We start from the raw sequence: 26,788 nt of genomic DNA on the forward strand, positions 1-26,788 counted from the left end.
TCATCAAATGCTTCAGCTGGTGTGCAGATCATAATCCATTGGACAACCAATAATGGTACAATTAGTTGATTACATATGAGAGAAGGACAAAAAATGGATCTAAAAATTAGTAGTATCTACAAAAGACCAAAAGGTTGTTTTTTCACACCAAAAACTCGACCTTTCGTCCCTCCAAATGTAATCAAATTTTGCAATATTTAGGAGCCTTTGAGAAAAATGATTTGGACCATAGGTAGAAGAAATTTGCTCAATATGAAAAGATTGTTACAAACTTTGACTTAAAAGCTTATATGGATTTTTCACCTCGATACAAACCAATTGATTCTAATTTGATAGCAATAGTGGAGGGCCGCCCTTTTTTTTTTTTTTTTTAACAAACTCAGAAGACTTTGATTACTCAAAATCTACCCAAAGGGCTACAAATTCCAAACTGGAGCCCATCGATGGGAACAAACCCACGATAAGGTTATCCAAATGGTTTGGATAGGAAGAACTCTAAGTACAGAAAACATTACCCAAAAGTGGTAGAGAAAGTTCCACGCAGAAAGCGGACGCAGACCCGAACGGAGAAAAAGACGGCAGCTGTAATAAGGGCCACCCTTTCATAAGGAGCCTTTTTGTTTTTGGAGTCTAAAGAAGGGGACAAGGGAGGGAGGGGAGAAGGAATGTGGTGTTTGGTAAGGGAACAAGGGAGAGAGGAGAGCTTATTCTCTTGGAGGTGCCTTGGTTAATTCGGGTGGGAATAAAAATCAAATTGCCCGTCAAATTATTTTTGTATTCCCGGTGTAAAAATTTAATGAGGACAATCGAGTAAATTTATACGCCATCGCTCTTATTCACCTATTTTTATCTCCTCATATCAACTACTACTCAAATCAAGTATAAGTTAATCCCCCCTTATAACACTTATCCACCTTTTATCCACTCTTCTTCTTTGTCAGTCTAAAATCTTATCCGTCCAACAAATGGGCCGTGATGGACTATATTCAGTTATGCAGAACATTTTTCAATAATAATGACCAATTGTATCTTTCTCATAATTTGGCCGAAAAATTATGGACATATTACAAAATACTAATCTTTTTTGCATTTTCTCCAAAATTGGTTGTTTTTCAGAAAAGTTCTTGCAAACAAGCTTTAAAAATCATCCGTTAAACAATTAGCTCGATATGCTTGGCCGCACAACCACGGACCACCCATTGTTGGTGTCTTTTCGCCAGGAAATTTGAGAGCGATTTTGGAATATGACTTTTTCAAACACTAAATTTTTTTGAATGTTTGCTGAGAAATTTTTAAAACGATTTAAGACACTAGATTTTGTAGCTATTTTGGGCCCAGGATCTAATCTTGGAGAAGTTAGGCTGGAGGTGCTTCTTCTGCCAGATCCTAAATATTTAGAACTTGATTTTCATCCCGTTTCGTTAAGAAAAATAAGTACTTATTTTTTGAATTAAACATGATGTATTGTGAGAGAATTGTCCGTCTTATAAAACGAAAAATGAGAACTTAAAAAATAAGAATTTAGTGGAACGGGACACGTAGAAAAAACTTTTTTAACATTTATTTAGCATAACTTTAACTTCTAGTATTTAATTCATCACTCCACAACTACATCAATTAAATTCCCAAATTTCCCACTAGAGTTTACAAATTAGTATCAACCAAAACATACTAGAAGTCAACTACAGTAGTAATTTACACATAAACCTGTATATACTACTCCAATGGTTTTACAGGATGTTTGGTGAAATAACCAGACATAATAAAAGAAAAGAAATGGAAACAGTAATCTACAAGAAAAAAAAGTTCATAAGTCTCTTTATTCTATTGGTACATGATTGAATCCAAATACCATATTTGGAAGTTGAAGGCTTGACCGAACCCATTCCTCCTCCTTCTTCCCTGTTTCTTCAAGCAATTTCACAAACCCATTTCTCTTTCAAACCTTGGCCTTCTCTCTCTGAGCTGTCTATTTCTATCTCTTAAAAGCTGTCTTTTTCTCTTCCACCTGAAAGCCCACCAAATTTCTCTGCTTTTTTAAGAAAACTCATTCAACAACTAGTACCCTTTCATCTACTACTGACTTCTAACCTCTCTCTAATTAAGTAAGAGTCCTTTCTTCTCTTTTTCTTAGGGGCTTACTATTTTGCAACACCCTTTCTGGGTTTTCGCTTGGGTTTCCTTTGTGTTAATACTTTTTTCTTGAAATTCAAGATTTGTAAAATCAGGATAGAGAGGGAACAGTGATGAAGGATTGGAGGTGGGCTTTTCTTGGGCTTGTCTGTTTTGGTCTTGTGCTAAGGATTGGGGCTGTCGAAAGAGGCAGGGGTCAACCAACTGAGCGAATTTCAGGTTTGAATTTTTGATAATCTTTTGGAAATATGGATTTGATTTATATTTATGGATTTATTGTCTTCTTTGTTGTTTCTTACTTGGGTTTTTTTTTTTTTTTTGGTGCTAAAAGTTTTTTCTTGGGTTGATATTGTTTTGATTTCACTAGGATTAACTACCTTTGACTTTCGTTTGACATTCTTATGGGGTGATCTAGGATTTAGATTTCTTTCCTTTCTTGGTGGGGTTATTGATTTGGGCACCTTAATTGAGGACCCAAATTAATTTATGACAAGGGAAATATGAAGTTACAAACTTCCATTTTGATGTTAATATGAGTGATCGGAGATTTAGATTGTTTCCTTACCTTGGGTTATTGATTTTGGCAACCTTGAGGGCCCAAAATAATTTTTGAAAAAATGAAAAAGGAAAGTAAATGGATTTGGACAATGCCCGCGAATTAAGAGAAGGGCTGCTTTTATTGTGGTTTCTTTAGGAATTTTTTGGGTATGAACTGAGATGTAAATTGTAAAATTGATATGCCGTTCTTTTTTCCTTTTTTTATTCCAATCATTTAAGCAAAATGGGCCAATCCCATTTCTCTTAGCTCGTGTGTGATTGGAGTGAGGCAAATAGTGATTGGATATATAATGCTGTTGGACGAGTAAGACGATATGACTATTAATGTTATCGGACTAATAGTGAGGGGTTAGCAATACCACGTTTCTAAGGTAGCGTTGCATCCCATGTTTAGGGATGTAAATGGCTCGGCTTGGTCAGTTTTTTATTGCAAAACAGAATGCCATTGTCACTAAGCCGCACGAACTCATTGTGCGTCAACCGGTTCGGCTTGGTGCAATTTAATCGGTTTTTTAGTTTTCGACTTGGGCCAATTAAATTGCTGGATAAACTGAAATTGCGCCTAATTTAAGTATTTAACCAAATGCAACATGTTCTTACAGTTTTATTATTTGAGCAAATAACCATAGGAAAAAACCCAAAATAACAATTAGGCTTAAAGAGTGTTTTCATAACTAAGCTTGGTAGCGTTATGTTAGACTAGGAAACTTGGAGCGTAACTTGCTAACCTGTTGGTTCGGTTTTCTAACTGCTCCCAAATGGAGAACTGAATTTATTTCCATTTCAAGAACCGACCAGACCGGTTCAAGGTAAAAAAAAACCCAGCCAAAACCACCTGTTCAGTTTGATATGGGCAGTTTATTCAGTTTATGCAGTTTTTCTTACATTCATACCTATGTTTAGTAGGATTTATCTGCCAATGTATATGACTATATGTAATATTCCTCCAGCCTCCACCAACTGTTACATTCAAATTACCTAAATGCGCTCACGGAATTTGTAAATTCAATCCCATGTCTTAATTTGGCCAATCAAACTTATGACATAAATGCACTCAGGGAATTTGTCATCCAATCCCATATCTAATTCGGCATCAACATTCTATCTTGTATCTAGTGCATAGTGGAACACATTTCAGTCCGTCTAAATACACAATTACTTCAGTAGTGTTACATGCAGACATGTCCGAGATTTTGCTTGGTTGGGGTTGGATTTGTCATGGTTTTATACTTAGCCCTTAGCTTCTCAATAATAGATTGCATTAGAGTTTAGAACATATCTAGGCTAAATTCACACTTCGATTAACTTATTTATTTGTGTTTCTTTTTCTGATACATATTCATTACTAAGGGTTTGGAGTACTACATCTGGTGAAGGCCTAAATCCTACATCATGGTGGAAGTTAGAACATATGTAGATTGTATTTCAACTTGTTCTTTGTAGGAATTGAACTCACGACCCACTGCACTAAATGCAACTGCACAACCGCTTGGTTAACTGTCCCGATTGATTAGTAACATAATCGACAAGGTGGAATACTGATTTTCGTTAAGCCTTGGCATCATGAATATGGGGTTCCATGATCAATACTTGATGATAAAGACCGTTAGGTTATGTGATGGGCATCTGTTAGGTGGTCCGGCTGCCAAACAGGGTAAAACTTCTTCAACTTACGTTTTTACCCAGTCTGGGACCCAACTCTAGGGAATAGCATCTTCATTGTTGCTAGTGTTTAGGGAATTGGGAGTTGTGCGATGAAAACTTACTGGACGTGATGGTATTGGGCGATTGTATTCATTACGACCCAAGGGTAATTTAAAGTGATTACACAACAACAGGCCAAAGGATCCAAAGCCGAGAGTGAAAAGGGAAATTGGTTGATTTTGGTACATGATATTGTTTACCGAACCAATTATTACTGGCTTCATGTAGTTAATCATTTCGTGAGTAAGAGCAAGAGAGAGTGTGAGATATTGATGTTTAAAGAACATTTCAGTTGTTTATTGGAACTGACCAATAATCTAGCAGGCAATCGTTAGTCAGTGGGATGATGTCCACTTTAGTTCAGGAGATCAGATTAGAACTGAATGATTGGGAGTGTCTTCAACACCTTACAAGTTACATCTTATCCTTCATTTAAGGTTTGCTTGTAGTTGCGTCATGACTGATGATCTTCAACGTCGAGTTGCTCATAGGCAAAGCCGTATACTTGAAACTATTGGTTCAGTCTCTATTAAACTCGTAATTAAAAACAAGAAAGAGAGAGAAAGAAGAAGTATTCTAGGAGCTATGAAGGTATTGAAAGTGGAGAAGACAATGCTAGATATACGGCAATGTCATTTGGATTCAGTTGGTTTAGCATCTAACTTATCTCAAACCAAGGGTGTCGAGTGTGGATTAAGGAAAACTCTAACTCTTGACAAAACACATTAGACACGGTTTTCATGTTGTGCAAGTTTCTAGCTTCAGCTTTGTTCCTGACCTTGTCAAAGTGCAAATCAGGCTCATCCACATTATTACTGCAGTTGAAAAGTTATGATAAAGCTTTGAGTGTCATGTGTAAGGATCATTCCTTTCCCCCGTTTTTTTTCCCGGGATGTTAGTCGGAAGTGCAGGCAAGAGCCCTGAGAGAACTTGGACTTAACTCAGTCTGTTTGAAAAACAGACCAACAGAACTAGTAGAAGCCAAACCCAAATCCCTTTTGGATTTGTGATCAAAATTTCACAAGATAAAATTTTGTTACAAATAATCAGAGGAATGATGAAAAACTTCTCTTATATTTTTTTGTTGACAATTATGTTTCCCGATATTATCCACACCTACTTTTTTGTTGATTTGCTAGACCATGTTAAGGGGAGGGGAGGTTTAATGTTCTTTCAGAAAAATGTGCTCATAACCGTTTAAGGAGTACCATATTGTAATAATGTGTCTGTCATTCAAAATGTTTATTTCAAGAAAATTTAGAAAAACATGTGAAGGAATTTCGCGTGCTTTAGCAAGTTTTATCTTCTCTGTGCGCATTTATTGGTTGTAATTTGAAATCAATCAACCTTTAGACGTTGCCCATGATGCTGCTCCCTGATTTTTAAGTTATGTTGTCTTTGCTTAAGCTTGAGTTTGGACAATTTAGGTAGTGCCGGAGATGTCTTGGAAGATGATCCAGTGGGAAGGCTAAAAGTTTTTGTTTACGAGCTTCCAAGCAAATACAACAAGAAGATTCTTCAGAAGGATCCCAGATGCCTCACCCACATGTTCGCCGCCGAGATCTTCATGCATCGGTTCCTTTTATCTAGCCCTGTACGAACCCTCAATCCGGCAGAAGCTGACTGGTTCTATACCCCTGTGTACAGCACTTGCGATCTCACACCAAATGGCCTCCCTTTACCCTTCAAATCACCACGAATGATGAGGAGTGCAATACAGCTTATTTCTTCTAACTGGCCTTATTGGAATAGGACAGAAGGGGCTGATCACTTTTTCATAGTGCCACATGATTTTGGGGCATGCTTTCACTACCTTGTAAGAAGCTTTTTTTCTCTCTAATTTCTTCTGTCATTATTTCTCTACGAGGAAGGAACCTTGATGGATTGTTTGATCTGTTTTCAAATGATTTTGGGGCGTGATTCACTACTTAGTAAGAAGCTTTTTCTCTAATTTCTTCGCCATTAGTTGTCCCGACTTTTGGGAGCGTAAGATTCCTCTTTGCATTCGAATAATTGTTTCCGATAGTGCAAATCCAATCACCTTGGTATATGATGAAAAACGATTGCTCATTGGTATCAAAAGGTTACCCATTAGGCAGGGAAAGTTCCCATTCAAAACAGAAAGATCAGGCTCCCACTTTTGTAAGAACGGACTTAGGAACCTTGGATCTATTGCTTGGATGCATGTCAAAATTTTTACATCTGCTCTTTAGTTTCAATCTTTTAGGTGTCCTGATCTAAGTCTGTACCATTTCTGAAGTGTCACATTTTACAGTTTACCTGGCAATTTTTCTTCCCAAGTTGATCTCTTATCTGGCTGCTCACTTTCATTTGTGCTATTACAGGAAGAAAAAGCTATTGAAAGAAGAATACTTACATTGCTCCAGCGCGCTACCTTGGTTCAAACTTTTGGTCAAAAGAATCATGTTTGCTTAAAAGACGGCTCAATCACAATTCCCCCGTATGCTCCTCCTCAGAAAATGGAAGCCCATTTGATCCCCCCGCATATTCCTCGCTCCATTTTTGTGTATTTCCGAGGCTTGTTCTATGATGTAGGGAATGACCCAGAAGGTGGTTATTATGCAAGGTATATCCCTTGACTAGAAGATTTAATTTCCAAAGTTTGTTTAGGTTCTGTTTGGATCTTGGATTTGTGAAGAAATTTACAAAGGCTGTGTTTGGACCAATTTTTTGTTAAAGTAAATTGAAAAGTTGAAGGATCCAACCATTGTGAGCTATTAGATCCTTCAGCTTCTCTATTTCCTTGCCTATGTTTCAGATCAAAATACAGCCTAAGAGAATCAAAGTCATTACTGAACCCTAAAAAATATACCTTCTTCTCTTTTCCATATCCTCTTTCCCCTTCTACAAGCTCTCCACAAACCATGATCCAAACACAACCTTTGTGTTCCTCTATGGATAAACCTATAGATTCCCTTATTTTGGTATGTTTTCCGATTTGGCAGAGGTGCGCGAGCGGCAGTGTGGGAGAACTTCAAAGACAATCCTCTTTTTGACATCTCCACAGAGCACCCCACAACATACTACGAGGACATGCAACGAGCAATTTTCTGCCTGTGCCCGCTTGGGTGGGCGCCATGGAGTCCAAGGCTTGTCGAAGCAGTAATATTCGGGTGTATCCCTGTCATCATCGCGGACGACATTGTTCTCCCTTTTGCCGATGCAATCCCATGGGAAGATATAGGGGTGTTTGTGGATGAGAAAGATGTTCCGAATTTAGACACTATTCTCACTTCTATTCCACCTGAGGTAATATTAAGGAAGCAAAGATTGCTTGCCAACCCTTCAATGAAACAGGCAATGTTGTTCCCACAACCGGCTCAATCTGGGGATGCTTTCCACCAAATTTTGAATGGACTCGCTCGTAAATTGCCACATGACAAGAGCGTTTACTTGAAGGCGGGCGAGAAGGTCTTGAACTGGACCGCAGGCCCTGTGGCTGACCTGAAACCTTGGTAGGGGGTTGTAGGTTTGAAATTGATGAGTTGTTCTTAGTCTTGCCTTCATTATTGTTTGTAAAAAATTTACCAACTGAAAAAATGTATTGGATTTTGTATCGGATAAGTTGTTCTTTCAGATGATGATTTTCTCAAAAGGGATTATTGGTATTAGGATTTGAGCTGATAGTTGACTGCCAGTGATCCAAGAAGAATTACTCTTCACAACGCTATCGTTTGCATTTCCAACTTTGTCGTGAGATGGCTTACGACTTGAACAAAAGAACTCCTGAGCAGGTCGGAGAAGTTGACAAATGCTAACATTCCACTCTCTGTGTTTTGTGAAAATCTGAAGGGTATTTAGTCCAGGTCGTAAAACTTCTTTAACCAATCACCAGATATGAGACTCTCTTTAATCACAAGCTGCTTGGCTTATAAATGAACATCGCAGGTTTCCGGGTAGTTTTCCTTCTTATACCTCAGATACAAGACAGCTTGCGTAAGAATTCGTGAAATACAGTCATCAACATCTGGATCAATTTCTTGCGATTGTACCTATTATGTAATTAACTCATTTAGTACCTAAGCGGAAATAGAACCCTATATAACCTTTTTGTAACATGTCGTTCGCAACATTCATGAAAACTGATTACATAACTGATCGAGAAACGCTTTGTACATTCAAAATGGAGATCGATTTACATATGATGAAAATATTAAGAATGTTAGTATCATTCTTGGAGAACAAATGAACCCTCTATTCTTTTCTCCATCTCCATGGACAGTGGAGGAATAGTCAAAGGAGAAAACATGTCAACAAAACTTGAGGCAGGTGCGGGTTTGAATTCATATGGACCTCCTTTCACTCCCCAAACCTATAATACAAAACAAAATTAACTGTTATCAGAGATTTTGAATCACTCCACAGGCCCATAATTTTAGTCTATTACGAAAGTTGTGTCATAATTTGGACTAAAAAATATTAAGTACTTCAGTGAATTATTTTTTTTCGACTTTTTTACCAATTTAAAGATTTATATTAGTTCTTCAAATTGGTGCAATAAAAAAATTGAGAAATTGTGCACATAAGTGTGTTTTTGAAATGACACAACTTTCAAAATGGAGTAGAATTATGGGATGGAGGGAGTATTCTTATAGGTACCGCAGTGAAATACAGAGCCATTAAAACTAACTTGGTTTCCATCATCATCATAACCCTTATCCCATGAATGTATCTCATTATTCTTCATAACTGAAAGTTCTGAGGTGCAGTGTGTTGCACCATTCTGAAATACAAGGGAAAATGGAAGCACATTAAGCTTAAATGAAGAAAACAAATGCGCTGAAAGAAAAAGAAAAGGCAGCACAAAGGAAAAAGTATGAACAGGCCAATACCCAGGAATTTGGAAATCCATCTGGTGGAGTTGAACCTTCATATAAGCAGGACTTTCCACGTTCACAGCGATTAAGATGTACTGTTGTCAAATGTTCTGCAATATCCTACACATCAAACAGACAACAATATGAAGTTATGGCAAAGATAGTATCGAAAGCATTGAGTTTGATAAAGATTTAAAGTTAGATAATTTTAGCTTCCAAGTTCAGCAAAAATACTGAGTGGAATTATAAGCATAGGACCAAGATTCATCGACACTAATCCATGCTTATTGCTAGTTTTAAACTTTGTAGTCTGATCCTCCACCCGTGTGTGTGTATGTTCCATGGTAAAACATGATACTTGCTAAGACAGAGCACGCCAACTTTTGTGAGCTTAACTTGGATCTAGTATTGTTTTGAACTCCCTTTGCAATCCTAACCTATATATGTGTTGTAAAGTTATGCACTCTTTCCGGGATACCTACTTGTGTATCTCGCTACATTTGTCCGCTAAAGTGAGAAGGAGAAGAAGAAAAAGAAGAAATAGAAGGTTTAGGACTATGGAGTAGGTACGCGAAGGAGAGATGCAAAATAAATGGATGCTGGCAGGGAGATGCAGGAGAGTTTTTCGTTATTATAACGGAGCGTGAGCTCAAATGAATATCTGCTTTGATTGAGTCACATACGTAAGATATCTTACAGCAATATATCATGGAAACCCATCTGTCTCCAGTTACTATTGATGTCCTTGTCTTTGAATTTTTTTTTAATGAGAAACTAGAAAGACCCTTTTCCTTTTGAGAACCATATTTTGCAAAAATTGAAACTAAAACATTTGGCACCAGGGCCGAGACAGGAGCTCAAACAAAAACTACAAGCATAGCTTTAGTAGTACATGCTTGGATATATTGGAGCTATGATACATGAACCGCACATCTGTAAACTATTACCATAATACCAATGACGTCCTTCAAGTTAATTTCCTTAGAAAATGGTGCGAATTTTCACCTTTAGAATCTGAACAATGATATGCGAAACTGCAAATCAAATATTCCTACTCATCACAAGCTAATATCACCACGAGACAGCATAATGAAGTCGGAAGATCCCAGCACATGCATTCGAAAACTAAGATTTCGGCTTTATTGCATTGGAAAACTTACCCCAATAACTTCCTCCGGCGGTGGTCGTTGGTCCTTTGAGCGATCACAAAAGTTCTTGTACTCTTCCGCATCTCGTATGGCGTACGTACTTACCTGCCGATCGAGTAAAAGTGAGAAATTATACTATGTTATTCGTCTCCACAAAGGCACAAACAGTACATGGAGTGCGTAGGTGATTTAGGAAGAAAATTACCAACTCTACCATCTAGAGCACATAGGTTTCAGAATCCTGATAAATTTCATGTCAATAGAACATAATTTATGGACAACAGGACAAGGACATGATTAGAACTCAACTATTATAGTCAAGGGATTAAATCCAAGCGACAGCTAGTCTAGGCTTAGATGGCTAGTATAAAATGATGGTCCAAACAAGAACAGATTACAGAAAAATTACTGCCATATTATTGAGAACTATCAGACCCAATCAATATCCTATGTGACAGATATTATACAAAGCAAGCAACAGTTTTACATCCAACTAATCCAATGTGAAGAAGATGGAGTGATGATTACGACATATTGATGTGGAAGAGAAAAATTAAACAACATGAAACTTGAAAACCATATCTCCTCATCCCTCTGCTAAAACTGATATCAAATTTGCATGGCACAACATCACGAGTCATGACAGAGGAAAGTAGTAGCAGTAGAAAATCGTAATAGTAAGAGCAACCGGAAACACAGTACAAACCCAGAACAATGAAACAAACTTGAAGCCCCACCTCAACATCACATTTCATCTCCTTGGCACACGGCTTCACCATAAAAAATCTCTGCAACAAGAGAGCTGTTAGAAATCATTAGGGATAAAAGTAAAGCCTCCTAGAAAAGATAAAAATTCCAATGGCTTAATATCCAAGTGATCACTTAAGCAAAAATGAAAAACAACAAACACATGTAGTCTATGTAGAATCGTAGATAACCAGACTGAAGCGTGCAGGTATTTAAACAAGTGATTCAGTTTAGTGGTATACCTGACGAAAAGGTTTATGAGGAGTCCTCCAAAAGGCCTGTCAAGTCCCGACAAAGGGTATGCTTAATGAACCAGAAATATTTCACGATTGCCAATCAAAAGAAAGGAGAGAAAAATTCCGTATGAAGGTATATATACTAACTTGCTCAAAATATAGAACCTTTGAACCATCCACCATATCTGCAGCTGGGCATGCAAGCCATCTAAAAAAATGGCAGAAAAATAGCAGGTAACTCTTCATAAATTTATTCCAGAACATAGTTATGTCATAATTTCTTCTTGAAAATGCAACAATGCAACACTTGGCAAATTTCAAGCCATGAAGTGCAAAGGTGAAAGTTTTTAGGCACTTAGAGGCATCATGAAACAAACAGAAACTATGTTTCTCCAAATCACCGATCAACAAGCTGAAGCCGAGATCTATAAAATGGCTCCAAGAAAAGCCATCATGGACTTAAAAGAGTTAACAACAATGGTCAACAGAAAGGAAATAAGTTCAGAGTTGTACCCGTGTAACGCAATAAAAACTGACTTAAGGTCACTTAGGAAGTACACTACACGGACTTGAGTACAGGTACAGGGTAGCGGGATGTGTCTTAACTGTTAGACTTGTCTAATTCTCACGTCAAGGACACTGAACCACAACAAGACACTCATTTCTGCAAATACTTTTCTACCATCTTCTAAAGTAAATCCTGATTAAAGGTGCCATATATCCTTTCATGCATAATATGACAGTTACCTGCGTAATTAGGAAGTAAACTCAACCATTAAACAAGATTCACCGGTGAATGTGCAACTAAAAACATCATATTTCATACCATTGCCCAAGTATTGAGTGTCCTACACTGAGTACTTCATATAAGAGTGCAAGTAACATAGCTTAGAAATAACAAAACTGCATTTCATACCAAGTTGACCCGCATTCATACACACACAAACACGGGTACAGTCTCCAATACATGCATATATGTGGGCGTGTATGCACATATAAAAGCATACAACCAATTACTAGATATACATATATAGATGGATCATTCAAGTGGTATTTAGTAACTAATTCAAATTGGTAGGATTCGAAAAAGTACCTGAAATTGAAGTGGTTATCGGGGTCTCTAGATGCTTGCTCCTTAGAGCACTACCAGTCAAGCCAATATATTCGAAATCAGTATCACCACAGTAACATAAATGAATAACAGACAACCAAAAGTGCACACACAAAAATACCGACCATCTCTAGCCCTTTCCCTTTTTTTGCACTCTAACTCAACATTTGAGTAAGAACCCTAAAAAGTAAAAACCCTACTCCACTCCTTGACTCAAACCAAAACCAAATTGAGTTTTACTCAAATCAAGGGACACTTGAGTTCTTACTCAAATTTTGCAAGGCTATTTTTCTCCCTCTTAAATTTACAATTATGCCTTAATTTGAAGCTTTTGCTCAAATTTGTGCCTAGATTTGGGTTTACCCATTGGATCAGGGGCGGACCTATGTGGGGTCCCATGGGGGCACAGGTCCCCACTCAATTTTTGCGGAACTACTATTATATTCTTAGACATTTCAATTATACCTGATAAACATGTGATAGTTTTCACTAAAATTACTCTACGTTCCCTTTCATATGGATATCTGTTAGATCTAATTCTTAAGTTCACTAATTTGTGTGCCCACTAATGAAAGTTTCTGGGTCCGCCACTGCATTGGAGTACTTCAAACCAAAAGATCGGCCAAGTGCTTATGAGAAATCAATAATTGCTTCATGTTCCATTCTCACGGAGGCCAAACATTCGAAACCTTGAGGCCACTAGAGGTTTACCCAGCGTTAACCCAGGGCCCCGGAATTATCTAGGTGCGCGCAAGCTGGCTGGGCATCTGGTTATCTCATAAAAAAAGCAGCAGCAGCTTTTACTCAATTTGAGCAAGGGCTGGAGATGCTCAGCAAGAATACAAATTAGCAGATACAGATATAGTCATATCTTGGTATAGAAAGAGGGGGTGGGGTACCTTGACGCCGCTGAGGGATTGAGCTACAATACGAGTATGGTCCCAGCGAGTGGTGGACTTGGTGAGGCGCTTGAGCAACACGGCCCCTCCGATCAAAACCAGCGTCTTCAATACCAGTCCCCGAGCTCGGCTCCACCCGTTCGAGTCCGAGTCCGAGTCAGTGCCCATACCCTAAAGCTACTAGTACCGTTACTACCACCTTTGTCTCTTCCCAGAACCCATCTTCTTCAGTCAATTACTCAATTGAAGTTCGAACAGCTGAGAATTGGAAAAGTTGAGGGATTTTCGCTGAGATGATTGGGGAATTCTTGAACCACTAGTCCAACGAAATTACTACCAGGGGAAATTATCTCCGAGGGTTCATACAGCAGACGCTGCGTACACACCACGAATCCTATAGTGTTATTTGTAAGGATTGGCGGCTGATATCTCCCAACTTTCATGTAAAATTTGGTCACCCGTCACGACTCCAACGGCTTGGATCGATCGCGCTCTTCAATCTTGTTAGAAAGTCAAAATTTCAAATCTTCACCTGCTGTTCTTTCTTTTTTTTTTGGACTTTTTATTTCTTTTTTTTTATTTCTACCCTATATAATGTACTCTCTTTTATTTCTTTTTTTTTATTTCTACCCTATATAATGTACTCTCTTATATTGGTTGGTTGGTTGTGTTGTTGGGCTTTCATAATTGATGTAGTGTTTCGAACTTATTGAATTTATACTTTGTACTTCATATATATTATATATGACGTAAACAAAAATATTTATATGAACCTCATGGTGCTATTTGTTTCGGCTTTAATTATTAGGCCATTGCTGATGGATGAGAAATTGGTTCCGCAGAATTAATCGAGTTACACGTAAATTAATTGGACACCTGGGTTATCAAAATAACCCACATAAGTCATTTTTTTTTCAATCGATAAGAGAGATTATTAGATTACGTATAAATTACAGAGTACAGACCAAGAGACACTACATTTTTTGTGTCGGAGTCTACGAAATAACTAAACCTAACAATTCAACCGCTATAAACACAACCCAACTACAAGCCCCCATTTGGGAGAGAAATAATTCTAACAGAAGAACGCATATACGCAGGTGAAAAGACTCGAACTATTAATCTCCTAGTGAGATGCAAGACGGCAAAAATCATGACTAACTGAGTTGATCAAAAGAAGTTTTCGCATCACACACCAAAATTGATGGCATCTTGAAAGTGCCAAATTTACGTTGAATTTGCCAGGATTTTTAAAGTCAGGATTTTGGATCTGATTCGCGCTAAATGTCATTGGGACTCCACAGGGGGATTTGACCTTGGAGATGCCTTGACCATATTGTGAGCACTGCAGTGCCCTGTATGACATCTCTATTGCCTAGTATAATTCTTATTTTTTCATACTTGAGCGTCCAGGCCAACTTGCGTGGGCACGTGAATAACTCTAAAAATTGAACTTTTATTTATATATAAACTTAACTACGCATTCAACTAGGAATAACTTGCAAGTTTTTGAATCACGGCTTCCTTCTCCTTGACTCTCTACCATCACCTAGTGATTAATTCTGAGTTCATAACATGCCAATCTATTGGAACGGCAGTTATCTTGATGCATTCCTGTTGAGAATGAAGAAGAAAGAGAGATTTTCTTTTCAAGAGAAAAATTTGGTCACCTAGATCTTCTATTTCACCGCCCCTACTTTAATTAAAGCAAGCTCCTACTCCTTGTCCTTCTCCTCTTCATCGTCGTTGGTCCTTTTTATCAGTTATCGAAACAGTGTATCACCGTCGTATTCAATATTTACTCCACCATGGTGATTTTTCTTGGAGGAGAATAATTTGTGGAACCTATATTCAAGCAAGAGAATCAGATGCTCTAAACTCAAGTTTATTAAGCAAAGGATCCAAACAGAACCCACAACTTCCAGATGGAAAAGCCTAGAACTGCTAAAACAAGATGAGTGGCTAGTTACAATCAGAGCTGAATTTTAGTGGTGATAGGCTCTCTCACGAAGCCTCCAAAAGGACCAAGACCAGCAGCCATGGAAGATTCAACGAGGGAGCTCTTTTCCTCTTGAGCCTCCTGGAAACAGTACAGAGGCGCTTGCCACTTTGCATCCTCGAGCACTTTTCCCACCTCAAATGTCATCACATGCCCACTAAATCCTGCAAAAGAGAAAACCCAGAGAGAGAGAGAGTAAACAAGATGGTTGGGCATTAGCAGTGGAAGTTTTCCAGACAGTTTCAGTTCGAAAAGGCGAAACCAGTTCAACCTATCACCCAAACATAAACCCCGTGGGATTGGCGTGGTGCTCAAGACATGCAATTTAAGAGTTTGCTCTCTCCTAGTTTTAAGGTTCAAATCCTCCTATGTGTTATCAATATTTTAGAGGCCGGTTTAGACGGGATCTGCCCCGGTCTTTAATTGGGCCCTGCTATTGGATGTGGGCTGGTTCAAAGCTTAGTTGGAATGAGAGTGAGCGGGCCCGGAGTTCAAAAAAATCTAAATATAAGCTATTTAGGAAGATAATTTCTAGGGAAAAATGAGAGTTGGTTAATTTGGCAGACCACTCTCACTGTCACAAGAGAGCAAAAACAGAGCAACCCATCACCCAATTTCAGAAACGAACCTTCTATGTGAACCGACCTAATGTGCACTGACCATGCACAGACGGCACGCGGGACCCGGAGTTGCACGCAAGGCCACTCGAAAAATGCGGGACCCCGAGTGGGTCTCGCGTGCCGTTTGTGAACACGGTCGGTGTCTATTGGGTCGGTTCCCATAACTTTTTCGTTCAGAAACCAAATCGCAAGGTAGATAGAATAATTCCCCAAAGTTTCACTGTCAAATAGAGCAACCCGCTAGATAGGAAAATGATTTTAAGAAAAATGAGAATAGGGAAATGCTGCAGACGAATTTCAGTGTCAAGATAGGCAGAAAAAAGGGAGTAACCCTTCACCCAATTTCACAAACAAAACAAAACATAGATGGAAATTCAACTCTTCGAACCTGTATAGAATTCCCAAAAAACAGGCCTTTTAGTCTCCACATCCTCATAATACCAAATAAAATCCACCTTCTCCCACACATTACAAAGGAACCCATCCATATACTTCTGTCCAAGGTAATTCGCCCCGTCAAGCCAATCGGGTCTGAGGATCCCCACCTCGAAATGCAAGACCCTGCATTTCTGGTCCGAGTCCAACGTGTATATATACGACGTGCCGTTGTTCCACTCGAGATCGTAGGTGAGTGTCCCCAGTTGGGTCTGGATTATGTTGAAGTTTCGGCCATTGGGCCAGTCGTACCATAAGTCCGTCTTCTGAAGGGTTCCGCTGCTGTTCATGAATAGGACTGAGTGGAATTGGGAAGGCCATGGGGATGGAATTGGGTTTGTGGCGGTTGAAGGGGAGGAGAGAGAGGATATGAGGAGGAGGAGGGTGAGGAGAGAGAATGAGATGGTATGGGTTGTGGAGGCCATGGATAATGGAGTAGTTCCTTTTGTTGGTAGTCAATTACTACGGAGTACTTCAGCAGTGAAGGATCACTGGACAAAAGGAAGGAGAGAGAGAGAGAGAGAGAGAGAGAGAGAGAGTTGTGGACTTGTGGTTGCGGTTGGAGAACTTTTAGGAGTTGGGATTTTATCCTCCCTGCTGGAATAAAATGCTCTCGGATATTTCCCTCTAAATTACAATTTCGTCTCCAGCACTTAAAAATTCTCACTTCAACCCACCAGGGAGAGAATACAGAAATTCCTATCACCACCGAGCTATCCCTCCCCAAAAACCAAATAAATAAATAATTTCCAGAAATGAAATCGACCATCAGTTGCCGCGTCAATTCGGAAATGGATGACACAGAAATCGACCATCAGTAGCAGTATAAGATTCAGAGAACCTTGGAGAGGCAAGTATGAATAAAAATGCAAAGTTATCTATAATCGCAGAACCTTGGAGAGGCAGAAACTAGAAATGCGATGAAAATGGAAAAACCCATCATCAATAATATGCAAAAAGAGATAATTCCACATTGAAACGAAAACATGGAATCAGATTTTTCACTGCTATGATCAAGCATCTGAAGCACAACTACATCAAGAAGGAAAACTCTCTATGGGAATTGTTAAGAACAGCGCACAGGCCTGGAAGTGGGAACAAGGTTCTTGCTTCTCACTTCTCTTGGCTTTCACCTTGGCCAGTTTTTTATTACATTAGGATCACCAATCCTAAATAAGGTACTATATCCATCACAAGTAACAACATTCATTATTAGCTGCAAAAGAAAACAAACCACTATACAAAATAGTTTTGAGGGACGGCAAGCTACTGATTCCCAGATACAGGGCCATCTTGTCCTTTCTTGAAATCATCCCATCCTCTCACCCATTGTTGTTCAGGTGTTGCCCGTGTCTCCGGAGCCGCGTAATTGTTAAGGTTGTTCACAACTTTTTCACGTACAGCACAAAAAACCTAGTTTCAGGCATAGATCATATGGAACTCAAAATACAGAAGGATGGACAAAAGACAACCAAGAAGAAACCAAAGAGACAAAGGGGGATTCTTACAGGATTGATGTTCATTGCCTCAGGCGGTTTCTCCTGGTCAGAAAGCCACTTCCACAAATCCGGGTTTTCCTGCAGATAAATATGAAAAGGGTTAACATAGTCAGCCAATGAGCCAAGTAAAGGCAAGTCAACCCAAACCCTACCAAAATGAATGGCATCATTAGCTTGAAAAGATTGACATAGAAGATGAACCTAGAATGACATTCTAGGTCTTCGATGCACCCAAATAATGGAACGAAGGAGACCTAAAATTTGACTTCCCTTCCACCTCTCAATTCTTGTCATCCAAACAAAGTCTAAACTCTGACAAACGTTCCATAAAAGTAGAAGGCTTACATGAGTACATCTATAAACTTTGTATTGAAGTCGTTCTTTTAATTAGTTCATCGTTTAGTTAGGTTTTCTTCAGTGCTTCAAGTAAAATAGACTAGGAATATTTCTGTTTCTATGTGGTTCTATAGGGTACAGAGAGCAAAAAGTTATACCTGCCCTGAAGTAATACCCACTATACACCTGATAGAGGATGTGAGAAAGGAGGGATAAAAATAGTATGAGACTGTACAGCGAAAATTTTCTTCTCCAGAGAACTGAGAAAGCACAGGATAAAGGGAGATAATTATTTAGGGGGAAGATAGGCTACAGCGCACTCTTTGAAATTTCAGCTAGGTGAAAGTATTTGACCGAGAAACATTGGAAGCTGCTTGCTGGGAAAACATATGAAAAACAAGTAGTCACAGGTAATAGGAATTACAAAGAGCGTCAGTTTGCACTAAAGTATAGCTGAAAACACCATACTTCGTCCAAAATTGAGTACCAAGGTCACAAAAGACTGATAAAGAGCTCACAAATACCCATGTATAATAAATTTATCGGGTTCCATTCATTGACAGCATGGACCTACAAACCCCCCCCCCCCCCCCCCCGGCTCAATCCACGGAAAAATTGAAGTCTTCTACAAGCTTTTGCAGCCTTGGCCTTGATGGGATAATCCTCAATATTGGCAGCTCACATAGCTTTTTTTTTTTTTTGAAGAGATCATAACAGCTCACATAGCTGACTCAATATGATAAATGCCTTTTATTGCTGGTGTTTCAGAACATGAAAAGCTCGGACTTTGTAACCTTATGGGTTTTCAGCTTGGTTCTCTTCCTGTGAGGTACCTTGGGGTCCCTCTTCTCTCTACCAAACTCTCACATAGCTGACTCAATATGATAAATGCCTTATATTGCTGGTGTTTCAGAACATGAAAAGCTCGGACTTTGTAACCTTATGGGTTTTCAGCTTGGTTCTCTTCCTGTGAGGTACCTTGGGGTCCCTCTTCTCTCTACCAAACTCTCTGCATCTGATTGTGCTCCTCTTATTAATAAGATTTCTGCTAAGATTGATCATTGGGCCAGTAGAACTCTGTCTTTTGCTGGGAGGCTTCAGCTTATTACCTTTGTCCTTTTCAGTTTGCAAGTTTTTTGGTCTATGCATTTCATTCTACCCAAGGCTGGGAAGCATATTGAGCTCCTTTTTGAGGAACTTCCTTTGGTAAGGATCTACCAAGTATAATCACTCCCATAAGGTTGCTTGGGAGCTCTTTGTTGTCCTAAAAATAAGGGAGGTCTTGGTATTAGGAGGATTAGGAATTGGAATTACGCTGCAATGGCTAAACATCTATGGGCCATCTGCTCTCATCAGAATTCCTTATAGGTCAAATGGAGTTATCTGTAGAATCAATGCCTTTGGTCAATGACCATTCCCTCTTCTTGCTCATGGACATGGAGAAAGTTACTTCAGCTCAGACCTAAAGTGAGACCCTTTATCAGATACATCATTGGTGATGGATCTTCTATTTATTGTTGGCATGATAATTGGCACCCTGCTGGGCCTCTTCTTGATTACTATGGCCATCACTTTCAGTTGGATTCTGGTATTACTATGGCAGCTAAAGTTTCTTGCATGATATATAATGATATCTGGACTTTGCCTTCTCTCTCTCTTCCTTGTCCTGATTTTATGCCTCATCCCAATGTTCCTGACTCTATCATTTGGGATGGTTCACCTTCATCCAAGTATTAGGCCTCTCAATGCTTGGAATGCCTTTAGGATTCACCATCCTATAAGTCCACCCTCGCACAAGGTTGTAAGTTTGGTTCTCAAAAAATATTCCAAGGCCTCATACTATGGATGGCTGTTAGACAGAGCTTACGAACCAAAGATAAGCTCCACAGTTGGGGAGTTATTGGTAGTTCTACTTGTTCTCTATGTCATCAGCTCTCTGAGACTCTGAATCACATTCTCTTTGACTGTCCCTTCTCCAGTCAAGTGTGGTCTGCCATTGCTGATCTCTGCCACATCCCCCTCGGTCCTGCCCTTTGGTCTCAAAAGATTGCCTGGTTCTGTTCTAATCTCAAAGGGAAGGGTTTTCCTAATCTTCTAAGGAGACTTGCTTTTGCTGCTGCAGTTTATTATTGTATGGCAAGAGAGGAATCATCGAATTTTTTGAGGCATTCAAAAGCCTCCTTCAGCTGTTAAAGGACAAGTCAGATTCGATGTCAGGTTGAAAGCTTCCCAAAGCAGGAATGTGAAGTCTACAGCTTTATCCTCCCAGCTCAGTCAGAATTGACACATTTCTCTCTAGTTGTTTTCTTTTGTATAGGCTCTAGTTTTCAGTTGTGGTATATCCTTGTATAGGCTCATGCCTTTGATTCTTTGTACCTCTTGAGGATCTTTCCTCCCGGTTTCTAATAAAATGGTTAATTACCAACAAAAAAAACACATGCTTGTCTCAAGGGATGCATCCGAGCATCAAAATGTAGCAAAAATTGACTCTAATAAATTGTTGGCAGAATATAAACATCAAATGCGTTGAAAATTTAGATTGAGAACTGTGATTAACAAGATCCCATGCAAAGAGTTGAGGTTACAAATTACAAGTACCACCACAGTAGCAAACCGTGCAAGTGCAAAAATGCTTTTGATATAACCATACAACTTAATAAAAAAACAACCTATGTATGAAAATTTGATATCAAGCCACACAAACACAAATGCAAAAACTCCGGTAACCAAATCTAGAAAGAAAGTCATGATTTTTAATAGAGAACTGCAATTTCCAAAAAAACACAAAAAAACAAAATGACAAAAACAAAAACAGAAGATGATAAATTTAACTAGCACGGTACTAATAGCGACCAAATTGGCCTTTTAACATGTAGATGTAGTTCGAGCCCCATTGAGTATAAATCCTGCTTGTGCCATCGTGTATGGGGCATGGGCTAGAGAGACAAATAATCAAAAAGCGAAGCCAAAGCATACAAAAGAACAGAATTACCTGGTCAAGTACACTAACAAGGGACTTAATTCCATTTTCATCCAAAGAGTGGATATGCTCCTCAACCCATTTCCCCAAAACCAAGTCCAGCTCAAGAAACCCTCTTTGCTTGCTTCTATATAACAGCCTACACCACCATCAGCCGAATACTTCAAATTCATAAATTCAGGCCCAAAATTCAAAAAAAAAATTTGGGGGTGATTTATGATTCTATTTTGTTAACACTAACCTGTTAAATAACCGCCTTTTGTTTTCTTCGTTGGAGAGATCAATATCCAGCGACTGATTAGAAGAACAAAAACGCGAAAATGGACCAACGCAAGGCCTGATCCAATACGAAATGCAAACGGAAACGATGAATAGCTATGCATACACAAACATATCCACACACACACACACACATAAACTACATATAAATGTATATACATATACATATACATATATATATATATATATATATATAGAGAGAGAGAGAGAGAGAGAGAGAGAGAGAGAGAGAGAGAGAGAGAGAGAGGTGGAATGTGCCAGAGTAGAGATTCGGAAGGGATCGGAGAGATGATAGGGGTGATCCGAGCGGGTGTAGATGTGGAATTGAGGAATCGATGGAAGCTGAACAGAGCCCTTCTGAAATTCGCCATTGTCGATGAACCGATGCTTGAAGGTCCATTTCTGCTGAATTTATTCTTTGATATAAAAGGGGTTTGATACAGTGCACCCAAATCTATTTTCATACAAACAATTTTACAAAAATTATCTCCGATTATGTACCTACAAGTATTCGATTATTATGATCTTCAACATGGTTTATCTTGTTGACAAGATCTGCAACATGAACCCTTTAGATCATATAGAAAAATCGAAATGAGATCACAATTTGATGAATTCGCGTTCTAGTTCCTTCAACATGCTAAGCTTATACAAGCGACACCGTTTTGGATGAAATGGTTTTCATACAGTGTTGCCAAGTTTATTTTCTGGAAAACAAATTCACTTTTATTGGCTCCGATTATAGGTTAATTCGAAGTCGATTCATACAATCGTTAACATGGTTAATGATCCTAAAAATATCTGAAACACGAACGATTTAGATCGTAGAAATAAACCAGAAAAAGCTCACAATTTGACAAATTCTCCTTTTCAAATGACTTCTCAGATTCAAGTGGCGAAGTCTGCAGGAGTACGGGCGACGTCGTTTAGGTGAAACATCCTGTGTTGAAGATGGTATCTTTGAAGAAGTCTCCGGCCGACGCCGTTTTCACAAAAGGTCACGTCTGTCGTGCGAATTCATTTTCTCTAATAAAAGGGGTTTGATAAAGTGTGGCCATATCTATTTTTGTGGACACAATTTCATAAAAATCATCTACGATTATGTATCTATAAGTGTTCGATTAATATGATCTTCAACATGGTTTATCTTGTTTACAAGATCTACCACATGAACCCTTTCGATCATACAGAAATCGGAATGAGATCACAACTTGATGAATTCGGATTGTAGTTCCTTGTTTCGAAGCACCGCGGAGGTTCAACATGCGAGGTTTGAACAAGTGACGCCGTTTCTAGTTAAATGGTTTTGATACAGTGTTGTTCCAAGTTTATTTTCAGAAAAAGAAAAAAAAATGGGGTGAACTATTTGCAATCATAAATTTTCTATACTTAGCCTATTTTAAACCTAATCCACAAATCTTATAATAATTTTTTAAGAGTAGTGCTATTGGTACCGACGGTACCATAGGGAAAATGTACCGACGGCCACCGGACGGCCGTCTCCGGCCACCGGACGGCCGATCCGAGCCGTCCAAAAATTTTAAAAAATAAAACCGAGTGGGCCTACGCGGGAATCAATGGCATCCGAGATGTGTAGAGTACTTGATCCGAGCACCCCTTTTTCGTGTATATACACGTATATACAAATATACACGAAAAATGGGTGCTCGGATCAAGTACCCTACACACCTCGGATGCCATTGATTCTCGCGTAGGCCCACTCGATTTTATTTTTTAAAATTTTTGGACGGCTCGGATCGGCCGTCCGGTGGCCGGAGACGGCCGTCCGGCGGCCGTCGGTACATTTTCCCTATGGTACCCGTCGGTACCAATAGGATTTCTGATTTTTTAAATAAAACCTAACAAATATCCATAAAATACCATTCCCTTCCTACAAGCCATCTCTTCCCCATCCCCTTCTTTGTCTCACCGTTCTCTTTTCTCCACCGCCACCACCACACAATACCCATACAACTACACCACCAACGGCCCATCACCACCACACCCAACAACGCCACACCATGTCACCACCACCACCTCCATAATTGCCGCACCACTACTACCACGAGTTGCGTCCTACCATCACCAACACCACCTCCTTAAAAAAATATATACGACATGTTCGGATACACATTTTCGAAAATTTTAAAAAAGTTCGGATTCTAATACCTGAAAATCTTAGACATATTTGGGTTTTGATATCTGAATGGTTTCGGAAATAAAATCATACTTTAAAATCCGAAAATATATGAAAATTTTGAGTTTTAAAACCTGAAACTTTTATAACGTGTCATGTTTTTTTTTTTTAATTAAAAAAACGCATTTCATGCATTTCTTGAATGCTTCCTGCTCCGCAAAACGCGTTTCTTGAATGCGCGATTGACATCATTCTTTTTGGTAATGTGCGATGAACTATTTTTACAAAGGAAACTCATAGTCGTTGTAGCCTTATGGTTTGTCATTGTCATTGTCGTCATCGGGGGTTGAATATTGTGAACATTTGATTCGTAAATGCGCCGATAGCAATTGATGCGCCGATAGCAATTGATGGAGAAAATTTTACTTTGCACAGTTTGCACAGGTTGGCGGCGGCAATTTTTCAGATCTTCGTTTGGGGTTTGGTGGTGTGGCATAGGTGGGTTTTGGTGGCTATGGTGGAAACATGGGAGGGAGGAAGATGGGTGACTATGGTGGAACCGGTGGGAGGGAGAGAGGAAGATGGGTTGGCTGGTGGTGGTATAGATGTAGTTGTACGTAGTAATTTTAAGGGTATTTTTATTCACTTTTTTTTTAAGGACATTTTTGTTCGAAAGTAATTAATTTTAAAATATGCATTTAGAAAATTTGTGATTGCAAATAACTCGGTCCTATCTATTTTTGCAAAAACAAATTCATACTGATCGTTTCCGATTATATATCCATGAGTGTTAGATTCAAATAATCTTTATTCGGATTTGTCTTCTTGACAAGCACAGCAACATGAACGGTTTTGATTAAAGAGGTAAACCGAAACGAGCTTACAATTCGGCAAATTCACGTTTAAAGGACTTCTTAGGTTGAAGATGCGAAGTATGAATGACTACGGGCGCCGTCGTTTCTTGGATACCTCCCATGTTAAATATGCGAGCTTAAAATGGAAGCCGGCCGATGCCCTACTAACAAAGCTCGCGACTGTCATAAGCGAGTTTCTAACGAGTGCCATTACCCGTACAGTCGTTGTCCCCATTTCCGGTTTCCCCCAAGATCTCTCTCTCTCTCTCTCTCTCTCTCTCTCCATATTGTATTTCGCTGAATCTTCGTTCACAAACGGGAGTCGACTCTCTGCAAACTGATTCTGCCTCACATTTTCAGGTATGCAAAAGCTCAAGTCTTATCTAAATTGTATATGATTCAAGGAGGAAGCTATGGTACACAGGGTATACCGTATGTCTAAATTATAACAATTTGTGATTTTCATTATGGCAATTTTTGGTTTTCTAATGCATATTTATGATTCTAGTTATGACTTGTACATTAAAATTTACCTGTTGACCAGGTCATTAGCAGGTTACCCATAATTAAAAAATATTGTTATTATGTAACCATAATTATTCGTACTGAAATCCATAATACTTGTACCCTAACCAAATATATGCGTACAATATCAAAAATTAAATAATGTTACCACAAATGTTATAACAACACCATAAATTGGCATTATCTTACCACAATGAATCGTACCAAATTTTTTTGACTCGTATGATACTCTGTAACAAAATCAAAATATGTCGTACCAGAATCAACAATTGTTATACCCAAGCCAAAAATATGTGTAAAATGCCACAAATTTTAGAAAATAACCACAATTATTATGACAACACCTAAAATTGTCATTTTCTTAACACAACGTGTCATATCAAAAGAAAACATATTTAAATACCACAAATTTTATAACAAACCATAATTGTTATGACAATACCATAAATTGACGTTTTCTTACCACAATGTGTCGTACCAAAGGAAATTAATTAAAATATTCCGTAATAACACATGTCTAAAATACCACAAATTTAGTAATATAACCAAATTTGTTATGACAACATCATAAATTGACGTTTTCATATCCACAACGTGTCGTATAAAAAAATTCAATCAGAATGTTCAATTAACGGTAGTTATAATCAACAAAATATCATACCTCACATTCAGTAATATAACCAAATTTTTTATAACAACACCATAAATTAACGTTTTCATACCCACAACATATCGTATAAAAAAATTCAATTGAAATGCTCAGTTAACGATAGTTATTATTAGCAAAATATCATACCGCAAATTCAATAATATAACCAAATTTGTTATGACAACACCATAAATTGGTGTTTTCATACCCACAACGTATCGTATAAAAAAAATCATAAATTCCTCTCAAAATATTAGTCTAAATCAAATTCTTTTTCTACAAAATTTAATTCAAAAAATCAAAATTCCTTTGTGGAAAAATGAGAGGTCACGAAAAAATAATTATCCAACTGTCTCAAATGCATACACTTTCAACACTAAAATGGAGTACAAAAAAATAAGTGTGAATATCAAAAAATAGAGTGTGAAAATTACTCTCCTTTTTGTAATTGGTGAAATTAATTATATTAATACCCAATCTTGTCAATATTTAGGGCGGTGCACTTAACAATTGGCACTATATATTTAACACATGGATCGGTGTCAAACCTTCACCCCATGCGTACCAATCCAAATTTAATAGTGGTCCTTGGAACTAGGCCGTGGAAATAAAATCTAAATAATTTTGTAAATTTATTGTCATTGTATTTTCTTTCAAAAAAAATTATTATAATCGACATTTTGATTTACACCAATGACATAGCTATAATATGATCTACAAGTGCAGGCCCATCACTAGGACGGAGGCATTTGAGGCCTCTGTCTTCTCAAATTTTTAGCCTGAAAATAACGCCCTTACATACAAGAAAATATTATATAATCAATAGCCTTTAGAATTACAAATTCTCAATTGTGTACCATAGTGATAAGGTGTTGGAGTTTGACATTTATCTAAAAGATCTGGGGTTCAAGTCTTAAACCCTTCGTTCCTATTTTTTTTTTAAAAGAATGTTATTATTTTTTAGAATAAATCACATAGTTAGTCCTTGAAGTTTCATAATTCAACAAATCTCATCGTTCAATTTCAATACAACATTAAAATATAATAATGCACCATCCGAGCCCCACGTAAGGTGTTTATTTTATTTTTTATTTTATTTTA

General features: G+C 38.3%; 4 protein-coding genes across 6 annotated transcripts in view; 1 reads left to right on the top strand and 3 right to left on the bottom strand.

The window, feature by feature from the left end:
• Positions 1-1,748: 1,748 nt before the first annotated feature.
• LOC131312026 (probable beta-1,4-xylosyltransferase IRX10L) overlaps positions 1,749-26,788 on the top strand; it is a 70,160-nt gene continuing 45,120 nt past the window's right edge. Inside the window, exons 1-5 of one of the 3 annotated variants that reach the window (XM_058339727.1) lie at positions 1,820-2,105; positions 2,215-2,352; positions 5,823-6,211; positions 6,741-6,982; positions 7,362-8,011. In XM_058339727.1, coding sequence (XP_058195710.1) covers positions 2,247-2,352; positions 5,823-6,211; positions 6,741-6,982; positions 7,362-7,875 — 1,251 coding nt within the window. In that variant the 5' untranslated portion in view covers positions 1,820-2,105; positions 2,215-2,246 and the 3' untranslated portion in view covers positions 7,876-8,011. Of the gene's footprint in view, positions 2,353-5,822; positions 6,212-6,740; positions 6,983-7,361; positions 8,012-26,788 lie in introns of those variants that run through there. The other 2 variants (XM_058339726.1, XR_009195687.1) reach the window with 2 other exon arrangements.
• LOC131312028 (chromophore lyase CRL, chloroplastic-like) lies at positions 8,437-13,843 on the bottom strand. The gene is made up of 9 exons (XM_058339729.1): positions 13,375-13,843; positions 12,458-12,507; positions 11,512-11,572; positions 11,371-11,406; positions 11,119-11,169; positions 10,394-10,486; positions 9,249-9,353; positions 9,047-9,139; positions 8,437-8,728 (listed from the first exon to the last, which is right to left on the bottom strand). Exons 1-9 carry the CDS (start codon positions 13,540-13,542, stop codon positions 8,585-8,587), a joined length of 801 nt encoding a protein of 266 aa, XP_058195712.1. The 5' UTR covers positions 13,543-13,843; the 3' UTR covers positions 8,437-8,584.
• LOC131312030 (uncharacterized protein At4g14100-like) lies at positions 15,244-16,995 on the bottom strand. Its single transcript, XM_058339730.1, has 2 exons — positions 16,382-16,995; positions 15,244-15,537 (listed from the first exon to the last, which is right to left on the bottom strand). Exons 1-2 carry the CDS (start codon positions 16,851-16,853, stop codon positions 15,347-15,349), a joined length of 663 nt encoding a protein of 220 aa, XP_058195713.1. The 5' UTR covers positions 16,854-16,995; the 3' UTR covers positions 15,244-15,346.
• Positions 17,402-21,908, bottom strand: LOC131312032 (succinate dehydrogenase assembly factor 2, mitochondrial-like). Its single transcript, XM_058339732.1, has 5 exons — positions 21,813-21,908; positions 21,485-21,585; positions 21,256-21,382; positions 17,937-18,005; positions 17,402-17,841 (listed from the first exon to the last, which is right to left on the bottom strand). The coding sequence occupies exons 1-5, from the start codon at positions 21,891-21,893 to the stop codon at positions 17,695-17,697; spliced, it is 525 nt and encodes a 174-aa protein (XP_058195715.1). The 5' UTR covers positions 21,894-21,908; the 3' UTR covers positions 17,402-17,694.

Source organism: Rhododendron vialii, chromosome 12a, assembly GCF_030253575.1.
Source record: "Rhododendron vialii isolate Sample 1 chromosome 12a, ASM3025357v1".
NCBI classification, from domain to species: Eukaryota; Viridiplantae; Streptophyta; class Magnoliopsida; order Ericales; family Ericaceae; genus Rhododendron; species Rhododendron vialii.